The sequence below is a fragment of the Protopterus annectens genome, chromosome 5.part1 (assembly GCF_019279795.1).
Source record: "Protopterus annectens isolate FY-2018-M chromosome 5.part1, PAN1.0, whole genome shotgun sequence".
NCBI classification, from domain to species: domain Eukaryota; kingdom Metazoa; phylum Chordata; order Ceratodontiformes; family Protopteridae; genus Protopterus; species Protopterus annectens.
Window position 1 is genome coordinate 449,287,759 of NC_056736.1, and position 20,978 is coordinate 449,308,736.

The following is a 20,978-nucleotide window of genomic DNA, read 5'->3' on the forward strand; positions in this document are numbered from 1 at the left end:
AGCAGCACCGGGCCATTCATTCTCTCAACCTCACTGCTTGGTTGCTCCACTTCCTTCCCTAGCCAGGCTACTGATGATTTCTGATTCTGTCAGAGACATCTTAGTGTCTTCTTTAAAGTCGTCCACTAGGACTGTTTATGCTAGCAAGTGGCGACGTTTTTCTATTTGGGCAAATTCCAGAAAAATTGATCCCTTTACTGCCCCTGTACATTCTGTTTTAGATTTCCTGGCGGAGGTTTTTCATTCAGGATCCTCGTCATCTACAGTTAAAGTACCAACTGGCTGCTATTTCCAAGTATCATGTTGGCTTGCATGACAATAACATTATGTCTCATAGATTGTGCAAGGCCTTTCTAAGAGGAGTTTTTCTCCTAAAACCACCTATAAAGCATCCTCCTCCGCAATGGGATCTAAACTTAATGTTGGCATCCTTGATACTACCTCCTTTCGAACCGTCTGCTTCATGTTCTTTGAAGTTATTGACCTGGAAAACTATATTTTTACTGGCTGTCACTTCTGCAAGAAGGGTTTCCGAGATTCAAGCTCTCTGCATTCGTTCCCCTTATTTGGTTTTTCATAAGGACAGGGTATCATTAAGAACGAACCCTTCCTTTCTCCCCAAAGTTGTCTCAAACCAATATTAACCAATCTATAGATCTACCAGTCTTTTTCCCAAACTATTCCGACAGAGCTGAACAAAACTGCATTTTTTGGATGTCCATCGTCAGCTCAGGTACTATTTGCATAGAACTAAACAATTCGGAAAATCGGACCAATTATTTGTCTCCTATGCAGAAAACAGGATAGGTCTTCCAGTTTCTAAAGTGACCTTATCCAGATGGTTGACTTCCACCATTTCCTATGTGTACTCTCTCAGAGGCAAACAGCTATCTTCTAAACCAAAAGCACACTCAACCAGGAGTCTGTCCACTTCTGCAGCCTTTCAGGATAGGCTACCTATTGATACCATTTGTGCAGCAGCTACTTGGGCCACGCCTCATACCTTTGTCTCTCATTACAAATTGGACCTGGCCTCCAGAGATAGGGCCAGTTTTGGTTCCACAGTTCTCAAGAGTCTGTTCCATTGAGCCACCCGGGATACAGGTGCTAGGGACGCGGTCCCATCCAGCAAGAATGAAGGCGAGATTGACAACTTTACATTTAGAAGTTATGTACCTACCATAACGTTCCATGTTAGTTGTCTTCTCTCGCCTTCTTTCTTGCATCCCTCCTTCCCCCTGGCCTGGACAGATCTTGAAAAGTTCCTATCAGGTTGTTTCCTCCTGAGCCTTCATATGGGGACTTCTATTATGAACTTGTGTTCCTAATTATGTTAGGTTACTCTTTAGCAGGGTAGGTTAGCTACCAAACGAGATCTGAGGTAGTTCCGCCTTGCATCATGGGATATAGGGTTGCCTCGAGCTGGTAAAAGGAGTTCTCAAGCTAAAGCAAGTGCCGAGTTGGAGCCGAGGATCGGCTCCGAACCCATCCAGCAAGAAAGAAGGCGAGAGAAGACAACTAACATGGAACGTTATGGTAGGTACATAACTTCTAATTCTACCCCATTGCCCTTTCTTTACTAGGAGGAAGTCTACCTGAGTTTCACGTTGGCACTCTTATATGTGATCTTGTGACTCTGTCTCTTGTTGAACCATATGTTGACTAGTATCAAAATATTTGCCAGACAGAAGTCTAGAATGACCTGCCCTTTATTCCTGTTTGCGTCATTCATGTGGACCCAGACAGTCTTCATATCCTGTTCCGTCTGTCCTGATATGTGCATTCAAGTCACCATTATTAACACCAGTTCATGCTGTCTTGCTTTAACTAGTAGGTCTTGCAACTGCTGTAGGAATGCACTCTTGCTAACTATCACAATCTTGCTCTGGGGCATAGGCTTAGATTATGAAAACTGCTCTGTCATTAGCCTGGAGTCTGAGTGCCATGACTCTCTTCATTTTGAAGACATCCCTCACTGTCTTATAAAGCTTCTCCTTCACCACCATTCCCACACTATTTCTAGCCTGTTGTCCACATTAGTCCACTCGCTATCCCAAGTCAAGTAGCTTTTGCTGCATTGTCCTTCCATCTTAGTCTCCTGGATACATAAGATGTCCAAACTCCTCTTTACCATCATGTCTTCCACTTCCAAGCTGCATCCAGCTAGTGAACCTAATAACTTTCTGTATTCCAGGCCAGAGCAGTATCCTACCAGATTATCTAATCAGGGACCTTCTAGACCCCAATGAATGGTTGTTGGAGAGAGTTTTTTTTTTTTTGCATCTGACCGTACAGTGGGGGATGATCTTAGTAGACCTGTTCATCACTGTCTGTGACAAGCAGCTTGAGAAGTTCTGCACAGTAATGACAGACAGGAGCTTAGAAGACTGATGCATTCTCCTTCACATGGACTAACTTGTTCCTTTATGTATTTCTGCCCTTGCCCCAATTGCCAGTGTACTAACAAAAGTCAGGAAAGACAGACCCAGCATGATCCTACTGGCCGAGACAACACTGGATGTCCTCCTGTATTACTGTTGTAGTTATTCTTTACCATAGGTTCATAGGTTGGTACTAGGCTATCGGCCCTCGGGCCTATGCAAGCCTAGCCATAACAATTCCCTGGAAATTTTTTCCCACAATATTTACTTCTCCAGGACCCTGTCTAGCAGGGCGACTGACATGATCCCCGGGGTGAATTTCCTATCTCCCATCCAATAGGGATCTCCTGTCCAGGGCAGCCCGACATTCAGCCAGTGTACCAAAGCCTTATGATCTTGTATGCACCGTACATCTTGCACATGCTCCCTATAAAGGATGTAGTGCATAAGTGACATGGACACAGTTACCCAGAACTTTTTTTGCTGCCAATCCGAATGCCATTATTACCCTTTGGTCTGAATGCCTTGTCGCTGTGCTATATACCAAGCTGTCAGATAAGTACCCCGTTATTTTTTCTCTTTCCTTTGGTCTTGTATTTATTTTCCTTACCTATAGTTCGTCATCCAGATGGGAAAATGTCAGTGTAGGAGGCAGATTCCCCATAAAGGATGGTCACAAACAGCATCTCTCGTTGGGGTGCTTCCCACAACCATACCTCTTGTAGCATCTGTAAGGCATTTGTACCTAAGACACTCTGAAAGCTGTTTGTCTTCCCTGGCAATTTATCTTGAAAACCAGCGACTTAAACAGATAGCCCAGGGTAATGTGGCGGAATCCATTAACCCCAAAATACTCCCATTAGGTAAGAAGGCCAAGAAGTCTTGGCTGGATTCTTAGCTGTCCAGCCTCCACCAGACATCCCTCTAGAAGTGGGTAGTAGCTCTTTAGGCTTTTTTGCATCTACATAGGATTCCTATGCCATGATCATGTTTGAGGCTGGCATGAATCCATCTTTTCACATGTCGTCTGAGGCTTTGCAGATGTCTGTTCTGGATGTCAAGGGGGAACTGCCATTTATTATCTCAGAGGGTCCTAGAAGGATTCCGCAAATACTGGTCAGAGAAGAGGTTCCACGTACTCTTACTGAATCTTTTCAGGGGTAGGAACTTCCAGTACTTGTTAGGGCTGATGTCCCTTCCAAGAAAAGACAAAAGATGAAGCATGTTTAGGTCCAAACTAAGGATTCCTAAAAAGGAATGGCAAGAGTTTATTTGGGGCTTGTTTCTGGCTTGATGTGCTTGAAGCCTCCTCGGGGGAGGAGGGGTGTTCAGTGCCTGTTCCTCCTTGGACCTCTACCCCTTCTAAATGGCCTAGGGAGCTGGATTCCTCAGATGAGAATTCAGAGTCTGATGAGAGGTCCTTGTCTTAGGTTCATAGGTTCATACTAGGCTATCTGCCCTAGGGCATTTATAAGCCTAGCCAGAATGTGTTTGGCTTTCGCCACCCATTTTAAATTTATTTTGCTATGCCCTTTTTCGAGGTTAGTATACTATGCCTCTATCTAACAGTGACACAGAAGTGATACCCGGGGTAAACCTACGATCTCCCATCCACTCATCAAGATTCCTCTTGAAGAGAGTCAATGAGGGACTCTGCCTAACCTGGACTGGGATTTTATTCCAGAGTGAAGGGAGCCTCTGGGTTATGAATCTGTCCCTCCAGCATGTCCTATTTATTTCAGTGCTGAGGTTCAAGTCTCTCGCATAGCTCGATGGGATTTGGATTTTCTGAGGTGCAGCATGTCCATTAATTCCGGGTTGGACATGGCTTTATACGTCAGGCACAGATCTCCTCTGAACAGGCGGTATGCCACTGAGTAGAGCTGGAGTTTCTTTAACCGGGCAGCATATGGCATCTGTTTGAGCCCTTTGATCCTCTTGGTGAGGTACTTTTGGGGTCTTTCCAGTTGCTGCAGGTGTCTGGTAAGGTACATCCCAAAAGGGGCATTGTACTCAATTATGGGCCTGAAGAGGGATGAGTAAAGAGGCACGATGACCTCCCTGATCTAGATGTGAATCCTTCATGATTAGGTGGGCTATATAAAATGTTTTTCTAACCACTTTGGCCACGTGGTTGTCAAATGAGAGATTGCTATCAACTTGGGTCCCCAGGTCCCTAATTACTTCTTCTGTACTTAATGGATTTCCACCTATGTGGTAATTTGTGGGCACTTTGTTTTGCCAAAGGGATGACTATACACTTTTTGGCATTTAGCTTGAGGCCATGGCTCTGGCACCAGTTGTCTGTTTCTATGAGGCCCTTTTGGAGGATGCTTGTGTCTGCTGGAGAGTCGATTATGGCACCCAGTTTGCAGTCATCTGCGAACTTGGTCAGCCACAGTCCTTCCGTGTTGGCCTGTACCTCCGAGAAATATATACTGAACAAGAGAGGTCCCAGGATTGAGCCTTGTGGGACACCACTTGTAACTGGTTTGGAGTCTGACATGGCTCCAGCAATTCTAACCATGTGGGTTCTGTCCTTGAGCCAGTTTGCAATCCATCTAGTGACATAGGGGTTTATATTTAAGCTGGTGAGCTTATCTATAATGCCCGAGTGGGGTATTGTATCGAAGGCTTTTGAGGTCCAGGTAGGCTGTGTGGACCACCTTCCCTCGTCAGTGGCCTTGGTGACTGTTTCAAAGAAATCAACCAGGTTTAAGAGGCAGGATCTGCCCTTAACAAAGCCGAACTGGGTAGGATCCAGTGTTTGTAGGTCCCCAATATCTTTATTTATGAGGTCCATGATGATCCTTTCCATAGCTTTGCAGACCAAGCTAGTCAGGCTTATGGGCGATAGTTTCCAGGATCCGTTGAGGCACCACCTTTATGGAGAGGGACCACTGTTGCTGTACGCCACTCTTTGGGCACATATCCTGTAGTAAGGCTGAGATTGAACAGTAGTTTTATGTTTGGGTTTAGCTCTTCTTTGAGTTAATGTAGGGCGAGCCGGGACACCATCTGGTCCCATTGATGCTGTGTTTTTGCTTTGGAGAGGCGGCTCTTACCTGAGCATCTGAGATGTCAGGGGCAGCACTCTGCTGGGATAGATATTTGCCCTTTTGGTGGGGGGAGTTTGCTGAACCTGTCAGCTAGGATATTGCCAATGTCTGTGGGTTCAGTGTATTTTTGTCATTTTGGACTAATTCTGAGCATATCTGGGAATTACCACCCAGGTTCCTAACATAACTAAAGAAAGCCTTGTGATTATCCTTAGTGTCCTTTGCAATTTTCTCTCAAAGCTGGCCTTAGACACTTTTATGAGTGCCCGTAGTTTTTTGCTAATACTGATCAGTGATGCCTTCCCTTTTTGGGATTTTGCTTTATCATTTAGTAGCTTCCTCCTTCTATTGTATAGTTTGTTTATGGCTGGGGTCCACCAGACAGGACGTCTGCCTTTGGAGGATTGGGTCTTGGTTTTATTTGGGATCGCATGATCCATGCATTCCTGAAGGTGTTCATAGAATGTGTTTATAAAGGATTCTGCGGTCTGGGCCGTATTTTCCACAGGCCCGGGGGCTTTGAAGGATTCCACCTCAGTTTTGAGGAGTGTAAAATTTGCTTTATAGAAGTTTTTCACTGTGGTTTTCTGGGCAGGGCGTGGGGTCGGGATGTGAATATCCAGTGAGATTAGTTTATGGTCTGATCTTACCAGTGAGGGATACACTTCTGGTCTGGAGTATAGAGTCCCCATGTTGGTGATGATCAGGTCCAGTATGTTTTCCCCTCTTGAAGTCTTATTCTTCTCTGATGCAGTCGTCTTTGGCTTTTAGCTCTGATGAAGAGGAGTCTTCACTCTGAGTCTCATTTTGAGGAGCTGTTCTTTGGGTCACAATAGCTAGGATGATGGAATACTTTTAAGTGAGTTTCTTCTTGGTGCCTGACATTCAGGGGAGGTATGATTTGCTTTAGGTGGATACTCCTAAACCACCTGCAGTTTCTTCTGTGCTGACTGTCTTATTAGACATTTTCATGGCTGCTTCCAAGTCTGCTGATTCTCAGCCTCCTGCTCCTAAGAAACCTGATAGGTTCTTGAGGATTGTCAATTTTAATTTGTGTCCGTCTGCTGATCCTGTTGTAGCGTCAGTCTCTTCTGACAAGCCTTCCAAGCTCCTGCCCTCTTCCAAACTTTGCCCTCCAATAAGGATAGTAGAGTAGTGGAGAGGACTTGGTAAGAAGGTTTACACTGCTTCTGCTTTAGCCTTTTGGGCTATTAATTACCAGACCCACATGAATAGGTAAGCCCTGGCCTTGATTGCTCAGACTTCTCAGTTTATTTCTGACCTCACTGATTCTGAAGGCAAGTCTTCTGCCTTATCTATTTTAGGTTCTATTTCTCAAATAGCTGCTGATGCCGTTTCCAGGGCTATGGCTTTTGGGTCTGTCATTGGGCATTATTCTTGGCTTGGTCTCAATTCTTTGCCTGAAGACATTAAGGCCAAGCTGTTAGTTGCTCCTTTGGATAATAAATATCATTTTGGGGACTGCTGCTGCCGACCTGTTTGTCTCCAAGAGAAAGGCAAAAACTTGCAGGACCTTAAACATTTTTTGTTTCTCCTATCCCTAAGTTCCTGAGGAATTATCCTTTTAGATCTAATTCTGTCCGCAGGCAACTCCGCCAGGCCTCCAAGGGCAGGAAGGGTGGGTAGGCGAGCCTCCTCTGCTAAGGCTTCTCAGATTTTTGTGGCCCAGAAACCTCCTTTATCTGATAAGCCTGCTTCTTCTTGACAGTTTGCCCCCTCACCTTCTCTTAGACCAGGTTCCTTTGTCCCTTTGGCTTTCCCTTTGTCTTCCAAATTGGTTCTCATCACTTCAGACTCTTGGGTTCTTTCTCTCTTCCATCAGGGTCACTTCATGATATGGAAGTCTCTCCTTCCTTTTTCAGGGATTCTTCAGTCTCATTTTCTGGAGATCCTAGGGTCCCCGGTGAACCAAGGAACCATTCAACCAGTTTCCCTTTCCCAAGTGGAAAAGGGTTTATCTAATGGTCAATTTTTTCGTCTTTTCCTCTCATATAGGTTCATAGGTAGGTACTAGGCTATCGGCCCTAGGCCCCATACAAGCCTAGCCAAAAAATGTACCCTGGCTTTCGCCACCCAAGAAAATTATTTTCCTGTGCCCCTGTCGAGCAGAGCCACAGAAGTGATCCCCGGGCTGAATTTCTCATTTCCCATCCAATCAAGATTTTTCTTGGAGTGCTAATGAGGAGCTCTGTTTGACACAGATAGGTAGTCTGTTCCAGAGTGTGGGAAGTCTCTGGGACAGGAATCTATCCCTCCAGCATGTTCTGTTTATTGTGGTGACAAGGTTAAGGTCCCTAGAGCGTGTAGCTCGGAGGGATTGGGATTTCTTTAAGTGGAGCATGTCCAACAGCTCTGGGTTTGACATAGCTTTGTATGTTAGGCAGAGATCGCCCCTGAGTAGGCGATATGCGATGGAGTAAAGCTGTATGGGCCCAGATCCGATCTGACTGCCATTACTAAGCTCATAGAAACTAAAAAACCTCTTGGACCCCCTCCCCTTACCCATAGTGCACTCTCCCTGTTATCCCAGATGTCGTTTACTGCTTCACGATGATGTGGTCTGAACCTTCTAGCTCTTAGAGAGGGGGTATTTACAGCATTTTTCTTTTTCTTACCTACTTCTTTCCAGTAGTAACAGTTTTTATTAGGTTATTTTCACTTTCCCTCTTCCTTTTCCGATAACTGTAATAACTAGGTTACTCTTCCTTATTCCCTTTGCAGTATCCTTACTACTGTTAGTAATTTTTTTCCCCTTCTCTTTCCTTATAAAAAAAACCCCATCTCCGAGAGATTCGTTTTGCATGTCTTTTTGTGTGCATGGGTGTGTTCTTGGCCTTCCCTTTCTTCTTCTGGGCTGAGAGGCAGGATAAGCCAGCAGGCTTAAGAAATGCACAAAGTGCGGTCACAGAATTCCCTTTAGTGACTCTCACTCCCTATATGTATACTGTCTGGGGCCCCTTCATCTGCAAGAAGAGTTGGCTGTTTGCCACTTCTTCAACCATAAGGCCTTGGTTGAAAGAAAAATTAACTCATTTTGTGGGGCATGCTACCATTTTCATTCAGCGAGGCCATTTCTGGTAGAGACCCTAAATCTGTTATTGCATCTAAATTGTCTGCTCATTTAAGCCATTTCTTTTTCCTTCAAAAGTTCTGACAGAGGAAAAGAAGCCTTCCTCGGTTCCTTCAGATCCATCAGAGTCAAGATCTAAGACTTCGAAGCCTCCTAAATCTACTGACTCAGTGCCTCAGTTGGAACCTTTGGCACCAAGCATCTCTCTACTGAATCCAGCTTCTTTGGCCTTGATTCTATCGGGTAATGATAGATAGGATCCGACCACCACTCTTTCACCATCCTGTTCTCGTTCAACCAGGAGCATTACAGAAAAAGATGGGGAACGAATGGTACAGAAAAATCTTGTGGGTGCAAGGTGTCAAAGTCCCTCTCAGCCTCGACCCAAACAGTCCAAGATTTCCCAAGCCATCCACTCCCCTCTAACTCCTCCTCTGACTTAAGGGAACTTGAGTCATTGGATCCATTATGCCCGGTGTCTTTCAGCTCAGTTCTGAAGATGTCCCTTTCTTCGGATCAGACCTTTGATTGGAGCTGTTTGTTCTTTTTGGAGCCAGAAAGCTCCCAGAGCTGTAGCAGTCCTAGCTGGCCATGGGTGTGCTCAACTCCCAGACCGTTGGAGGAGTTGATGTGCTTTGGGGCTTCCGTGCAGGTGAGCTTGGCTCTGGCTTCTACCTCAGACGAGCTGTCTTCTGAGCTGGAGAGGACCCTTTCTTGCAGGCATGGTTTGTCGGAGCTGGAGTCCCTCTCCACTCAGGAGCGGTCAGATGTTCTTAGTGTTTCACCGTTGCAGTCATCACATTTGGATTATCTGCTTGCAGTAGCCTTCAGTTGGCCTGATTAACAAAGTCTTGAGTCCTGCGTCAGTTGCTGTCTCTTCCATGACGTCAGGTAGTCAGGGATATAAAACATGCAGCCGACGCCATTACATCAGTCTTTCTTGCCGTGCGGTGCCCGAAGCAGAAGCAGTTCGCAAGTGCCAGTCGGCCGACTCCTGAAATTTTCATTTCCGAGTTTCAGAACCAAATTATTCAACTTAAAGCTAAGTACCCCATTGGGGAAACTTTTTCTTGCTCTAAACTGATGTCAGTAAAAGTAAATAATTGCATTTCTTGTGGAAAGCAAATGCCTCAAAGTTTTTCATTCGTACTGTATTCCTTGCCTAGGCCCTGACCACGACGTACCTTGCTGTCGGTTTTGTGCCTTATTTAAACAACGAACTATCCGTCGTCCGTATATTTTCGCTTCTAAATATTTTGGTGCTCGGTTCAATTATCCAGATATGTCTTCGGTAAGCCATCCGACTACTGACATTCAGAAAAAAACGCAAAGAGAAAGACAGAGACAGGCCACCTAGATCCAAAGCTGCCGACAATGCTTCTCCTAAGCCAGTCGCCAGTTCACCAGTACTCAGTGAGACGCTTTCGCAGCCCCTGATACCCGCTACTTCAGATTCGCAGGCCTCTACTGAGACCCATTCGGAGTCCGGTATGCCGCGAGATGCTTCAACTGTGGAACCTGCGGATGTCTCTACCTTGTATGGGTCCAGAGCCTCTGTGCAGGCACCGGCTTCTGAGGATGTATTCAGGCCTACTGACTTGCATATTAAAACCAACGCCATCTTTTTCTTCAAGGCCTGAAACTCGAACCATGCCTAGAAAACCGACGCCCAGACCTCTTGGTCAGCCCTCTATGCCTAAAAAACAAATAAGAATGGCTGAAGACCTTATTACTTTAATCAGGGGAAACCAACCTTCGCCCTCTAAGAGACCTACGACTGAGTTTGCTTATGATGCTTCTGACCAGAATTCTGAAATTTCTGTTTCCTCTGATGACCAGGATTTACCCTTATCTACCGATGAGGATTCTGATGCTGAGGACTATATTCCCTCTGCCCCCTCCCCAGGAAGGATATCTCTTTTGGTGAAACCTTGCATACTCTTAGGGAGCATTTTCGTTGGGGAAGTCAGGATTTCTCAGATTCTAAACAGAGACTTAGGGATTTCGTACTCCTTCCCCAGCACAGGCCTTTAACTATCCCTTCTGTACTAGACATTGTTGTTGATGCCTTTTCGAAATTTAGCTTGGCCCCTGATTCTTTACCTCCTGCTCCCAGAAAACCTGATATTACAGGGTTCCTGACTCTCACAAGTTCCTTTTTAAACATCCTACTGCGTATCCTGAGACCATTTCACAGGGACCCAAGGGCATTAAAGCTAGTACTGCCAAAAACCCTACCCTCTCTGATAGAGACTCCAGGGCACTGGATAGATGGGGTAAGAAGGTATACACTAATGCACCCTTGGCCATTAAGGCCTTAAACTGCCAGTTTCATATGTTCAAGTATCAGCAGCATATATTTGGATTGCTTAAACAGAAAATGATTTTGATTCCTGATTATGCTGAAAATAAGGATTTACAGGATTTAATGCATTCTGCTGAACAGGTTGGAAAACATACTTTGCAATGTGGTCTTGATTCACTAGAGGCATCTTGCAGGGCTGCTGTCACTGGGTCTGTACTTGGAAGGCATGCTTGGCATAAGGAGCAATCCTTGCCAGATCATGTTAAAGCTAAATTACTGGATGCTCCCTTAAATCAGGACTGCCTGTTTGGCAACAAGGCAGAAGAAATTCTTAAAAAGATGGAGGAGAAAGCTAAATCTATGCAAACTGTTAAAGGTTTCTTACAAGTACAATCTCCAAGATTTAGTAGGTGTTGGCCCTCTAAGAATTGGTCCTTTCCTGTCTCTTCCAGGCCTTCTCAGTCCAAACCCAGATCCAGCAGAGCACCCAGACTTCAGTCCCAGGGTACGCGCAGGACTAAGCAGTGGGGGGCCTCCACTTCCAAATCTGGGAGTAGTAAAACTCCCACCTATGGTAAACTGTCTCAATGACTTAACTTTAAAACTTCCAAGCACCTCTCAACTGATTGCCCCTTTGGGGAAAAGATAGCTCTACATGCAAAAAACTGGGAGCTCATTACCCAGGACAAATGGGTTTTAAATGTAGTTTCCCAAGGATAAAGACTTCACTTTCGCACATTACCAACCCCAAACAGTTGGCCAGATCTACCCCTAAATCAGTGGGCAGAGGCTCAAAAGCAAGTACTCTGTCTTAAGCATAAAGGCTATTCAAGCTGTACCAGAAGAGGAAAAGGGACAAGGTTTCTACTCAAGACTTTTCCTGGTACCCAGAAAAGACAATCCATGGCGTCCAATCCTGGACCTGTCTACTTTAAACAACTTTTTGGTGATTCCAAAATTCAAGACGCAAATTCTTCACCAGATGTTCGTGTTTCACTGTTGCAGTCATTATATTTGGGTAATCCTGTTGGCAAGTTGCCCTCAGTCAGCCTGAATTCCAAAGTCTTGGGTCCTGCGTCTGCTGCTGTCGCCCCTTCCCTGACGTCAGGTCGTCAGGGGTATAAAAGAAGTAGCCGACGCCATTTTCTTCAGTCTTTCTTGCCGCGCAGTGCCCGAAGCAGAAGCAGTTCGCAAGTGCCGGTCGGCAGACTCCTGAGATTTTCATGTTCGAATTTCAGATCCGAAGTCTTCAGTAAAGCTAAGTACCCCGTTGGGGAAACTTTTTTTCTTGCTCCAGACCGATGTCAGAAAAAGTTAATAGTTGTATTTTTTGGGAAAGCAAATGCCTCATAAGGACTTTCATTCTTACTGTATTCCTTGCCTAGGCCCTGATCACAACATTTCTGGTTGTCGGGTTTGTGCTAGATTTAACCAACGCACTATTAAGCGTCGGTATGATTTTGTTTTAAACTATTTTGGACGCCGGTTTAATTATCCAGAAATGTCGTCTGATAGCCATCCGACTACCGGAGTTCACAAAAGACGCAAAGAAAAGGAGAGAGATAAACAACCGAGGCCCAAAACTGACTAAGCTTCTCCTAAGCCAGTCGCCGGTTCTCAGTGAGGTGCTTTCGCAGCCCCTGATGCCCGCTACTTTAGAGTCGCAGACCGCTACCGACTCCCACGAGGAGTCTGCCATGCCGCTGGAAACTCAAGGTATTGGAGCCTCTGATACTATTTCCTCAGATGGGTCCGGAGCCGCTGAGCAGGCACCGGCTTCTGAGGGTGTGTTCAGACCTAAACATCTTTACATTAAACCGACTTCAGCTTCAAATGCAAAGACTAAAGCACCTTCTAAAGCAGAGAAACAAACTCAAGAGCCACATGGACAGGCCTCTATGCCCAAAAAACAAATGCTCAAAATGGTCGAAGACTTGATTACCTTGATCAGGGGTTCCCATCCCCCTCCTGATAAGAGGCCTAGGCAAGAGACTGACTATGAATCTTCAGATCAGGTTTCTATTTCTTCTGATTCCTCTTCTGATCCGGAGTATTCTCTTCCACTCTGAGGATTCTGATGCTAAAGAATCTATTCCTTCAGCTTCTCCTCCAGAGGACTATTCCTTTGGGGAAACTTTGCATACCATGAGGGAGCATTTCCACTGGGAGAGCCAAGATTTTTCAGAATCTAAAAAGAGGCTCAGAGGTTTCCTTTTACTACCTCAACACAGGCCCTTAGCCATTCCACCTGTGTTAGATATTGTAGATGTATTTTCGGAGTCTAGTCTTACCCCTGACTCCTTACCTCCAGCTCCTGCTAAGCCTGATAGATATTACAGGGTTCCTGTCTCTCATAAATTCCTTTTTAAAAACCCTGCTGCAGACCCAGAGACTATTTCACAGGGTCCCAAGGGAGTTAAGGCTTCCGTTGCAAAAAACCCTACCCCCTCTGACAGATTCTAGGGCACTGGATAGATGGGGAAAAAAGGTTTACACATCTGCTACCTTGGCTATAAGGGCCTTAAACTGTCAGTTTCATATGCTCAAATATCAGCAACATGTCATGGCATTGCTTAAACAGAAAATGTTGTTAAACTCTGAATGTTCAGAAAACAAGGAAATGCAGGATTTATTGCATGCAGCTGAAAAAGTTGGAAAGCATACTTTGCAATGTGGTTTTGATTCTTTGGAGGCCTCCTGCAGGGCTGCAGTTACGTGTTCTGTAATTTGGAGGCATGCTTGGTTAAAGGAACAAAATCTGCCTGATCATTTGAAAGTTAAATTATTGGATGCACCTTTACAGCATGATACTTTGTTTGTTGTTAAGGCAGAAGAGGTGTTAAAGAAAATGGAGGACAAAGCTAAATCTATGCAAACTGTCAAAGATTTTTTACAAGTGCAGCCACCAAGGTTTAGTAGACACTGGCCTACAAAGAATTGGTCCTTTCCTGTGTCAGACCTCAAAGGGGCAGATCCAGACACCCTAGAGGCAGATCCCAGGCGCAAGGTTCATACAGGTCTAAGCAATGGAGTGCTTCTACCTCCAAAGTTGGAGAAGATAAATCACACCCTGACAGGAAACCGTCCCAATGACTTCCCCCTGCCTGCACCAAGCACTTATCTGCTGGCAGCTCCTTTAGGGGGGAAATTAGCACTTTTTTCTCAAAATTGGCACATTATAACCCAGGACAAGTGGGTTCTAAACAGTGTCACAAGGCTACAAATTCCATTTCCATACCCTGCCAAAGGCAAAAGGCTGGCCAGATCTGCCAAAAAATCAATAGGCAGAGGCACAAAAACAAGTCTCATCCTTCATGGACATGGGGGCCATTCAACAGGTACCACAGCAAGAGCAGGGACAAGGATTTTACACAAGACTGATGTCCTTCAAGGATGCATCTGCAGTCCTTACAAATGGGTTGTCCTGTCGTCAGGCAGCCCTTCGGTCGGCCGGATTCCAAAGTCTGGGTCTGGCCTCGGCTGGTGTCGCACTTCACCCGACGTCATAGCTGCAGTTCTTCGGGTATAAAAGCATCAGCCGACGCCATTTTCCTCAGTCTTTCTTGCCGCGTGGCCAAGCAGAAGCTGTTCAAGTGCGGTCGGTCAGAACCAGAGATTACTACTACCGAATACTACTTGAAGACTTCTAAAAGCTAAGTACCCGTTGGGGACTCTTTCTTGCCTCAGCCGATGTCAGAAAAAGTGAATAATTGTTTAACTTGTGGGAAACAAATACCTCATAAAGATTTCCACTCTTACTGCTTACCTTGTTTAGGCCCAGACCACGACGTCGCAGCTTGTCTAGCCTGTGCTTCTTTTAACCGACGGACGCTTAGGCGTCGGTCGGAATTTGCTGTGCAGTTTTGGCACTGATTTTGCTTATATTATGCCGTCGGATCCTCTGACTTCACAAATATCCAAAAAACGCAAGGAAAAGGACCGACACTCGCGGTCCGCGGTTTCGGCCGAAACCGCGGTTAAGCCAACCGCGAGTGTCTCGGTTTCGGCTGAAACCGAGCAAGCGGTTCTTCCTTCAGCCGACAACATGCCTTTTACCGAGGCCTCTTCAAACCTGGTGGAATCGGCTTCTGAAATCCATCCTGTGGTTGTGGTTTCTCAGGAATTATCTGACACTATTCCCTTGGATATCTCAACTCCTGCACGTGGAGCTGCTAGGCCTCCTGCAGCCATGTCCATTAAGGCCTTTGCCAGGGCTAAAGCAGCTAAAGCTACAAAAACTGTGCCTGTTAAGACCCCCTCTCACAGGCCCAGCTCCAGTTCCCAAATGCTTTCCTTGGCAGAGGATCTTATTTCTTTAATCCGGGGATCCCAGCCTCATCCAGACAGGGCCTCTCATCCACCTCCAGAGAAGAGGGCCTAGAGCAGAGCCTCCTGAGCCAGTGTCCACAGATGATTCCTCTGATGATTCAGATAACCCAGACCCTCCAGAGGCTCCTTATTCCCCTTACGAAGACTCTGATGCTGAAGAGTCCATCCCTTCTGCCTCTCCACCTGAGGAATTTTCCTTTGGGGAAACCTTGCATGCTATGAGGGAACAATTTCAGTGGCAGGGCCAAGATTTTTCAGACTCCAGGAAAAGGCTTAGAACCTTTTTGCATTTACCACAACATAGGCCTTTACATAGCTATACCTCCAGTTCTTTCTGTTGTAGATGATGCATTTAATGATGCTTGTACTGCTCCTGATTCATTACCTCCGGCCCCTGCTAAGCCCGATAGGTACTACAGGGTCCCGGACACACATTACCATTTATGCAAGGCTCCTTTTGCAGACCCCGAGACTACCTCCCAGGGGCCTAAGGCTGTAGCAACTACCTCTGCTAAAAATCCCCTCCCCCCTGAAAGGGAATCCAGGTCCTTAGAGAGATGGGGTAAAAAAGTTTACACTTCTGCTACTCTGTCAGCTAGGGCCTTGAACTGTCAATTTCATATGATCCAATATCAAGAATTTTATGCTTGACCAATTAACTAAAAAACTGTCCTCTGATGAACCTTTTGATAAGAAGTATGTTCAGGAAATGGTACATAACATTCAGCAAGTTAGTAACCATTCTTTAAAATGCGGCTATGATGCACTGGAGGCTTCCTTTAGATCAGCCATGACTGGTACAGTTATCAGAAGGCGTGCATGGTTGAAAGAGCAGGCCGTACCGGACCATGTCAAATCAAAACTGTTAGATGCTCCCATGGACAAGGCCAATTTATTTGGTTCTCCTGCACAACAGGTACTGAAGAAGATGGAGGAGAAGACAAAATCTGTACAAACAGTGAAAGATTTCTTACAGGTCCAACCTCCAAGGTTTAGCAGGAATTGGCCCTCCAAAACTTGGTCCTTTCCAGACTCCTGTAAAGCACAGAGAGGCAGGAATAGGCGATCAAGAGGCAGAAACCAATCCAGGGGTGCCTACAGGGGACGCCAGTGGCAGGGTAACAACCAGCGAGGCACAGACACAGCCACCACCACTGCAACAGGACAATCACAGTGACTTGGCTCTGGCACCGCCTACAAGGGAACAACTAGAAGCACCCTTAGGCGGAAAGCTAGCCTTATTCTCAATAAACTGGCATTACATCACAACAGACAAGTGGATTTTACAGACAATAGACCAAGGCTACAGGTTCCACTTCCATACTCTACCAGGGAAGAGAGGAATGCCAAACCTACCGCCAAATCAAAAGACAGAAGCTCTAAAACAAATATCTCAATTATTAAAGATGAGAGCTGTGGAAAAGGTACCATCTATGGAGCAAGGAAGGGGATTTTACTCCAGACTCTTCCTGGTACCAAGAAAAGAGAACAAATGGAGGCCTATTCTCGACCTGTCCGCTTTAAACACATTCCTCATTGTTCCAAAGTTCAAAATGCTGACCCTACAGCAGCTTCTTCCCATGCTGGGCAAGGAGTCTTGGCTGGTAACTCTAGATCTCAAGGAGGCATACCTGCACGTCCCCATACAACCAAATTGCAGAAGATACCTCAGATTTCTTGCAGGATCAGAGCATTATCAATTCTCAGCATTGCCCTTTGGCTTATCTACTGCGCCCAGAGTGTTCACGAAATGCCTGGCATCAGTAATTGCTCATTGCAGGCTTCAAGGAATCCAAATTTACCCCTACCTGGACGACTGCCTGATACAAGCGGACAACAAAAACAAGCTAACAGAAGACTTACAAAGAGTCATTTACCTGCTACAAGCCCTGGGATATACAGTCAACATAAAGTCAAGGCTGATACCATCCCAAAGAATAACCTTTTTGGGTGCAGAGCTGGACACATCAAAGCAAATGGCATTCCTAACTGCAGAAAAACAAGAGCAACTACCTCTCTACTTCTTGGCATTAACAAAGCAGAACCATCTAACAGCAAGAAAAGTACTGCAAGCCTTGGGCTTCATGGCATCCTGCATAATACTGGTCCCTCATGCCAGACTGCATATGAGAAAGCTACAGTGGTACCTAAAGAATTTATGGTCTCAACACAAGCACAGCCTAGAAGCCAAAATTCCAATAATCCCATGCCTGAAGCAAGAGTTCCTATGGTGGGCTCAGGCCTGTCAATCAAACACAGGATTGCCCTTCTACAGCATTCAACCAAGCCAAACCATCACGACGGACGCCTCAGACCTCGGTTGGGGGGCCCACATGCTGGACAAGTGCATACAAGGCTTATGGACTCAAGACCAGCTGCACCTACACATAAATCTAAAGGAAATGCTGGCAGTAAAATTGGCAATCCAGACATTCAGACCATTTCTCCGAGAAGGTCAGTTGATGATAAGGACAGACAACACCACAGTTATGTGGTACATCAACAAACAGGGAGGCACTCATTCATACCCTCTATGCCGGATGGCACTGGACCTATGGAATGTGGCTCTGAGCTACAACATTCAGTTACAAGCAATTTTGTACCAGGAAAAGAAAACATTCTAGCAGACATATTAAGCAGGACTACCACGGATGCCCATGAATGGATGCTGCATCCGGACATCTTCAAAGCCATTACAAGAAAATGGGGACTCCCAGAAATAGACTTATTTGCATCCCCACACAATCACCAGCTAAAGAAATTCTGCACAAGGACGTACCACCCACTAGCTTGGAAGGTGGACTCCTATCTTTCAGTTGGAAAAACCTGACAGCATATGCATTCCCACCACTTCCTTTGATGCACAAGGTGCTATTGAAGATCAAAGAGGACCGTCCAAGGATCATTCTGATAGCTCCAGACTGGCCAAGGCAACATTGGTACCCATTACTAAGGAGCATGTCTCGGGAACAAATATGGACACTACCCTGGTTCCATTGCTGTTAACACAGAACAACTACAACATCCTGCATCCAAACCTGAAAACTCTGCAGCTGACTGCCTGGAACATTCCATAAGATCAATTAACCCAAATTTATCACAAAGGGTTAAAGACATTATCCTTGAGGCTCGCAGACCCTCAACAAGGAAAAATTATGCAGCAAAATGGAAGAGATATCTCATTTGGAATACTGCAAAGGGAGAAGATGTGTCACTGGTAAACATAGCCAACATCCTGGAATACTTGGCAGAGCTCTTCCACACAGGCCTGTCCTATTCTTCCATCAAGATACATGCATCAGCAGTTTCAGCAGAATACAGCTTGGATCCTCCTGTCTTCTCGCATCCTCTGCTCAGGCAGTTTCTGAGAGGAATTAAAATGTAAAACCTCCTAGGAAACCACCATTGCCAGCATGGGACTTGAACTTTGTGCTAGAAAAATTGACACTTCCTCCTTTCGAACCAGCAGCAACAGCAGAATTACAATACTTATCATGGAAGACTGCTTTTCTGCTGGCAATCACTTCAGCAAGAAGGGTATCTGAACTACAGGCATTAATGGCAGTGCAACCTTTCCTGATCTTCCATCAAGATAGAGTGTCCATGAGAACAAATCCTACTTTTATGCCTAAGGTGGTATCCAGAGTATCTTTAAATCAGGCTATCCACCTACCTACATTCTTCCCCAACCCACAGAACAGGGGAGAAAGACTGTTGCATACCTTGGATGTACATAGACAGTTACGCTACTACCTGGACAGGACCAAGGGCAATAGAAAAACTGACCAGCTACTGGTAGCATATGCAACAGGAAGGAAGGAAAAGCAATTTCAAAACAGACAATCTCCAAGTGGATAGGAAATTGCATTAGATTTTGTTATTCCTACCATGGAAAGAAAACTCCAGAGAACATCAGGCCTCACTCCACAAGGGCTACAGCCACTACCACAGCTTTCTTACGAGGAGTGGCTACCAAGGACATTATAGAGGCTGCTACTTGGACCTCCGTGCATACATTTGCCAAGCATTATAACTTACCTTTATACTCTAGATCCCGAGCAGGTTTTGCCACTGCTGTTTTGCAAGGGATCCTAACTACACCATAATCTCTTCTTTCCTCCTCCCTTAGTTTGGCTATGGTATTCTACCCATTTGTAAGGACTGCAGATGCATCCTTGAAGGACATAGTACAGTTTTGTACCTACCATAAATGTAGATGTCCGATAGGAATGCATCTGCAGTCAGGATTACCCACCTTCCCTCTGTGGTACTCCTAGGGTATTTGCCCATCTTATAGCTAGCTGGGGATCTATTATGGTGTATTTGTTTGTATATATGTACATACATGCTTATTTTTTGTGTTTGCTCTCTACTATTTGGAAACATTGGCATTTATCCAAATTTAGCCTTCCAAGAGGGCACCTGGCATCTGGGGCAAGAAACACTGAGGAAAATGGCATCGGCTGATGCCTTTATACCCGAAGAACTGCAGCTATGACGTCGGGTGAAGTGCGACACCAGCCGAGGCCAGACCCAGACTTTGGAATCCGGCTGACCGAAGGGCTGCCTGACGACAGGACAACCCATTTGTAAGGACTGCATTCCTATCCGACTACTGACATTTATGGTAGGTACAAAACTACTTTCTTGGTACCCAGAAAGGACAAGACCTGGAGACCAATACTGGACCTATCTATTCTGAACACATTCCTGGATATACCAAAATTCAAAATGTTGACTTTGCAGAAGCTTCTGCCCATGCTGGGCAAGAATGCTTGGCTTGTGACTTTAGACCTAAAAGAGGCATACCTGCATGTCCCAATCAGACAATCCTGCAGAAGATACCTCAGATTCAAGGCTGGCTTAATGCATTACCAATTCTCTGCACTGCTCTTTGGCTTATCCACCGCACCCAGGGTCTTTACAAAGTGCCTGGCACCAGTAATTGCATTCTGCAGACAGGAATACAAATATATCCTTACTCTGGCGACTGTCTAATTCAAGCGGAGAACAAGGACATTCTTCTACAGCATCTGGCATTTGTAAAAAGACTTCTAAAATGCCTAGGGTACACAGTCAACGAAATGAATTCAAAACTAGTACCCTCTCAAGCGATCATATTCCTGGGTGCAAACTTAAATACAACTGCCCAGATGGCTTATCTCACGCCAGACAAACAAAGGCAACTGACTACCTCTTTCAAGATATTGGCAACAAAGGCCCAGTTATCTGCAAGAAAAATTCTGTAGGCTTTGGGCTTCATGGCATCCTGCATCCTCCTAATTCCATATGCAAGACTGCATATGAGGAAACTTCAATGGTACCTAAAAAGTGTTTGCACTCAACATTGCCACAGCCTGGAGACCATGATTTCTCTCATTCCCTGCCTGCAACAGGAGTTTTGATGGTGGGCGAAGGCTTGTCACCAGAACAAGGGACAGCCATTCACATTACCCGCAGTCAGGTATCGGATGCATCAGATTATGCCTGGGGGGCCCACATGGCAGGAAGATGCATTCAGGGCACATGGTCCTCATACCAAATGCATCTACATGTCAATCAAAAAGAGATGCTAGCTGTTCAAAATGCCCTGACAGCCTTCAAGGATCTACTTCATCCTGATAAAAACAGACAACACCACGGTCATGTGGTATATAAATAAGCAGGGGGGCACACATTCTTACCCCCTTTGCAGACTAGCCATGACTTTTTGGGACACAGCATTGACTTACCAAGTACATATGCAGGCACAATTCTTGCCAGGAAAGGAAAATACTCTGGCAGACGAACTAAGCAGAAACCTCATGGATCCC

The 20,978-nt window shown here is 45.5% G+C and overlaps 1 protein-coding gene across 1 annotated transcript in view; it reads left to right on the forward strand.

The window, feature by feature from the left end:
- NUP98 (nucleoporin 98 and 96 precursor) overlaps window positions 1-20,978 on the forward strand; it is a 1,998,548-nt gene that overhangs the window by 1,870,879 nt on the left and 106,691 nt on the right. Inside the window, exon 24 of the mRNA XM_044072823.1 lies at window positions 2,059-2,093. Coding sequence (XP_043928758.1) covers window positions 2,059-2,093 — 35 coding nt within the window. The remainder of the gene's footprint in view (window positions 1-2,058; window positions 2,094-20,978) is intronic.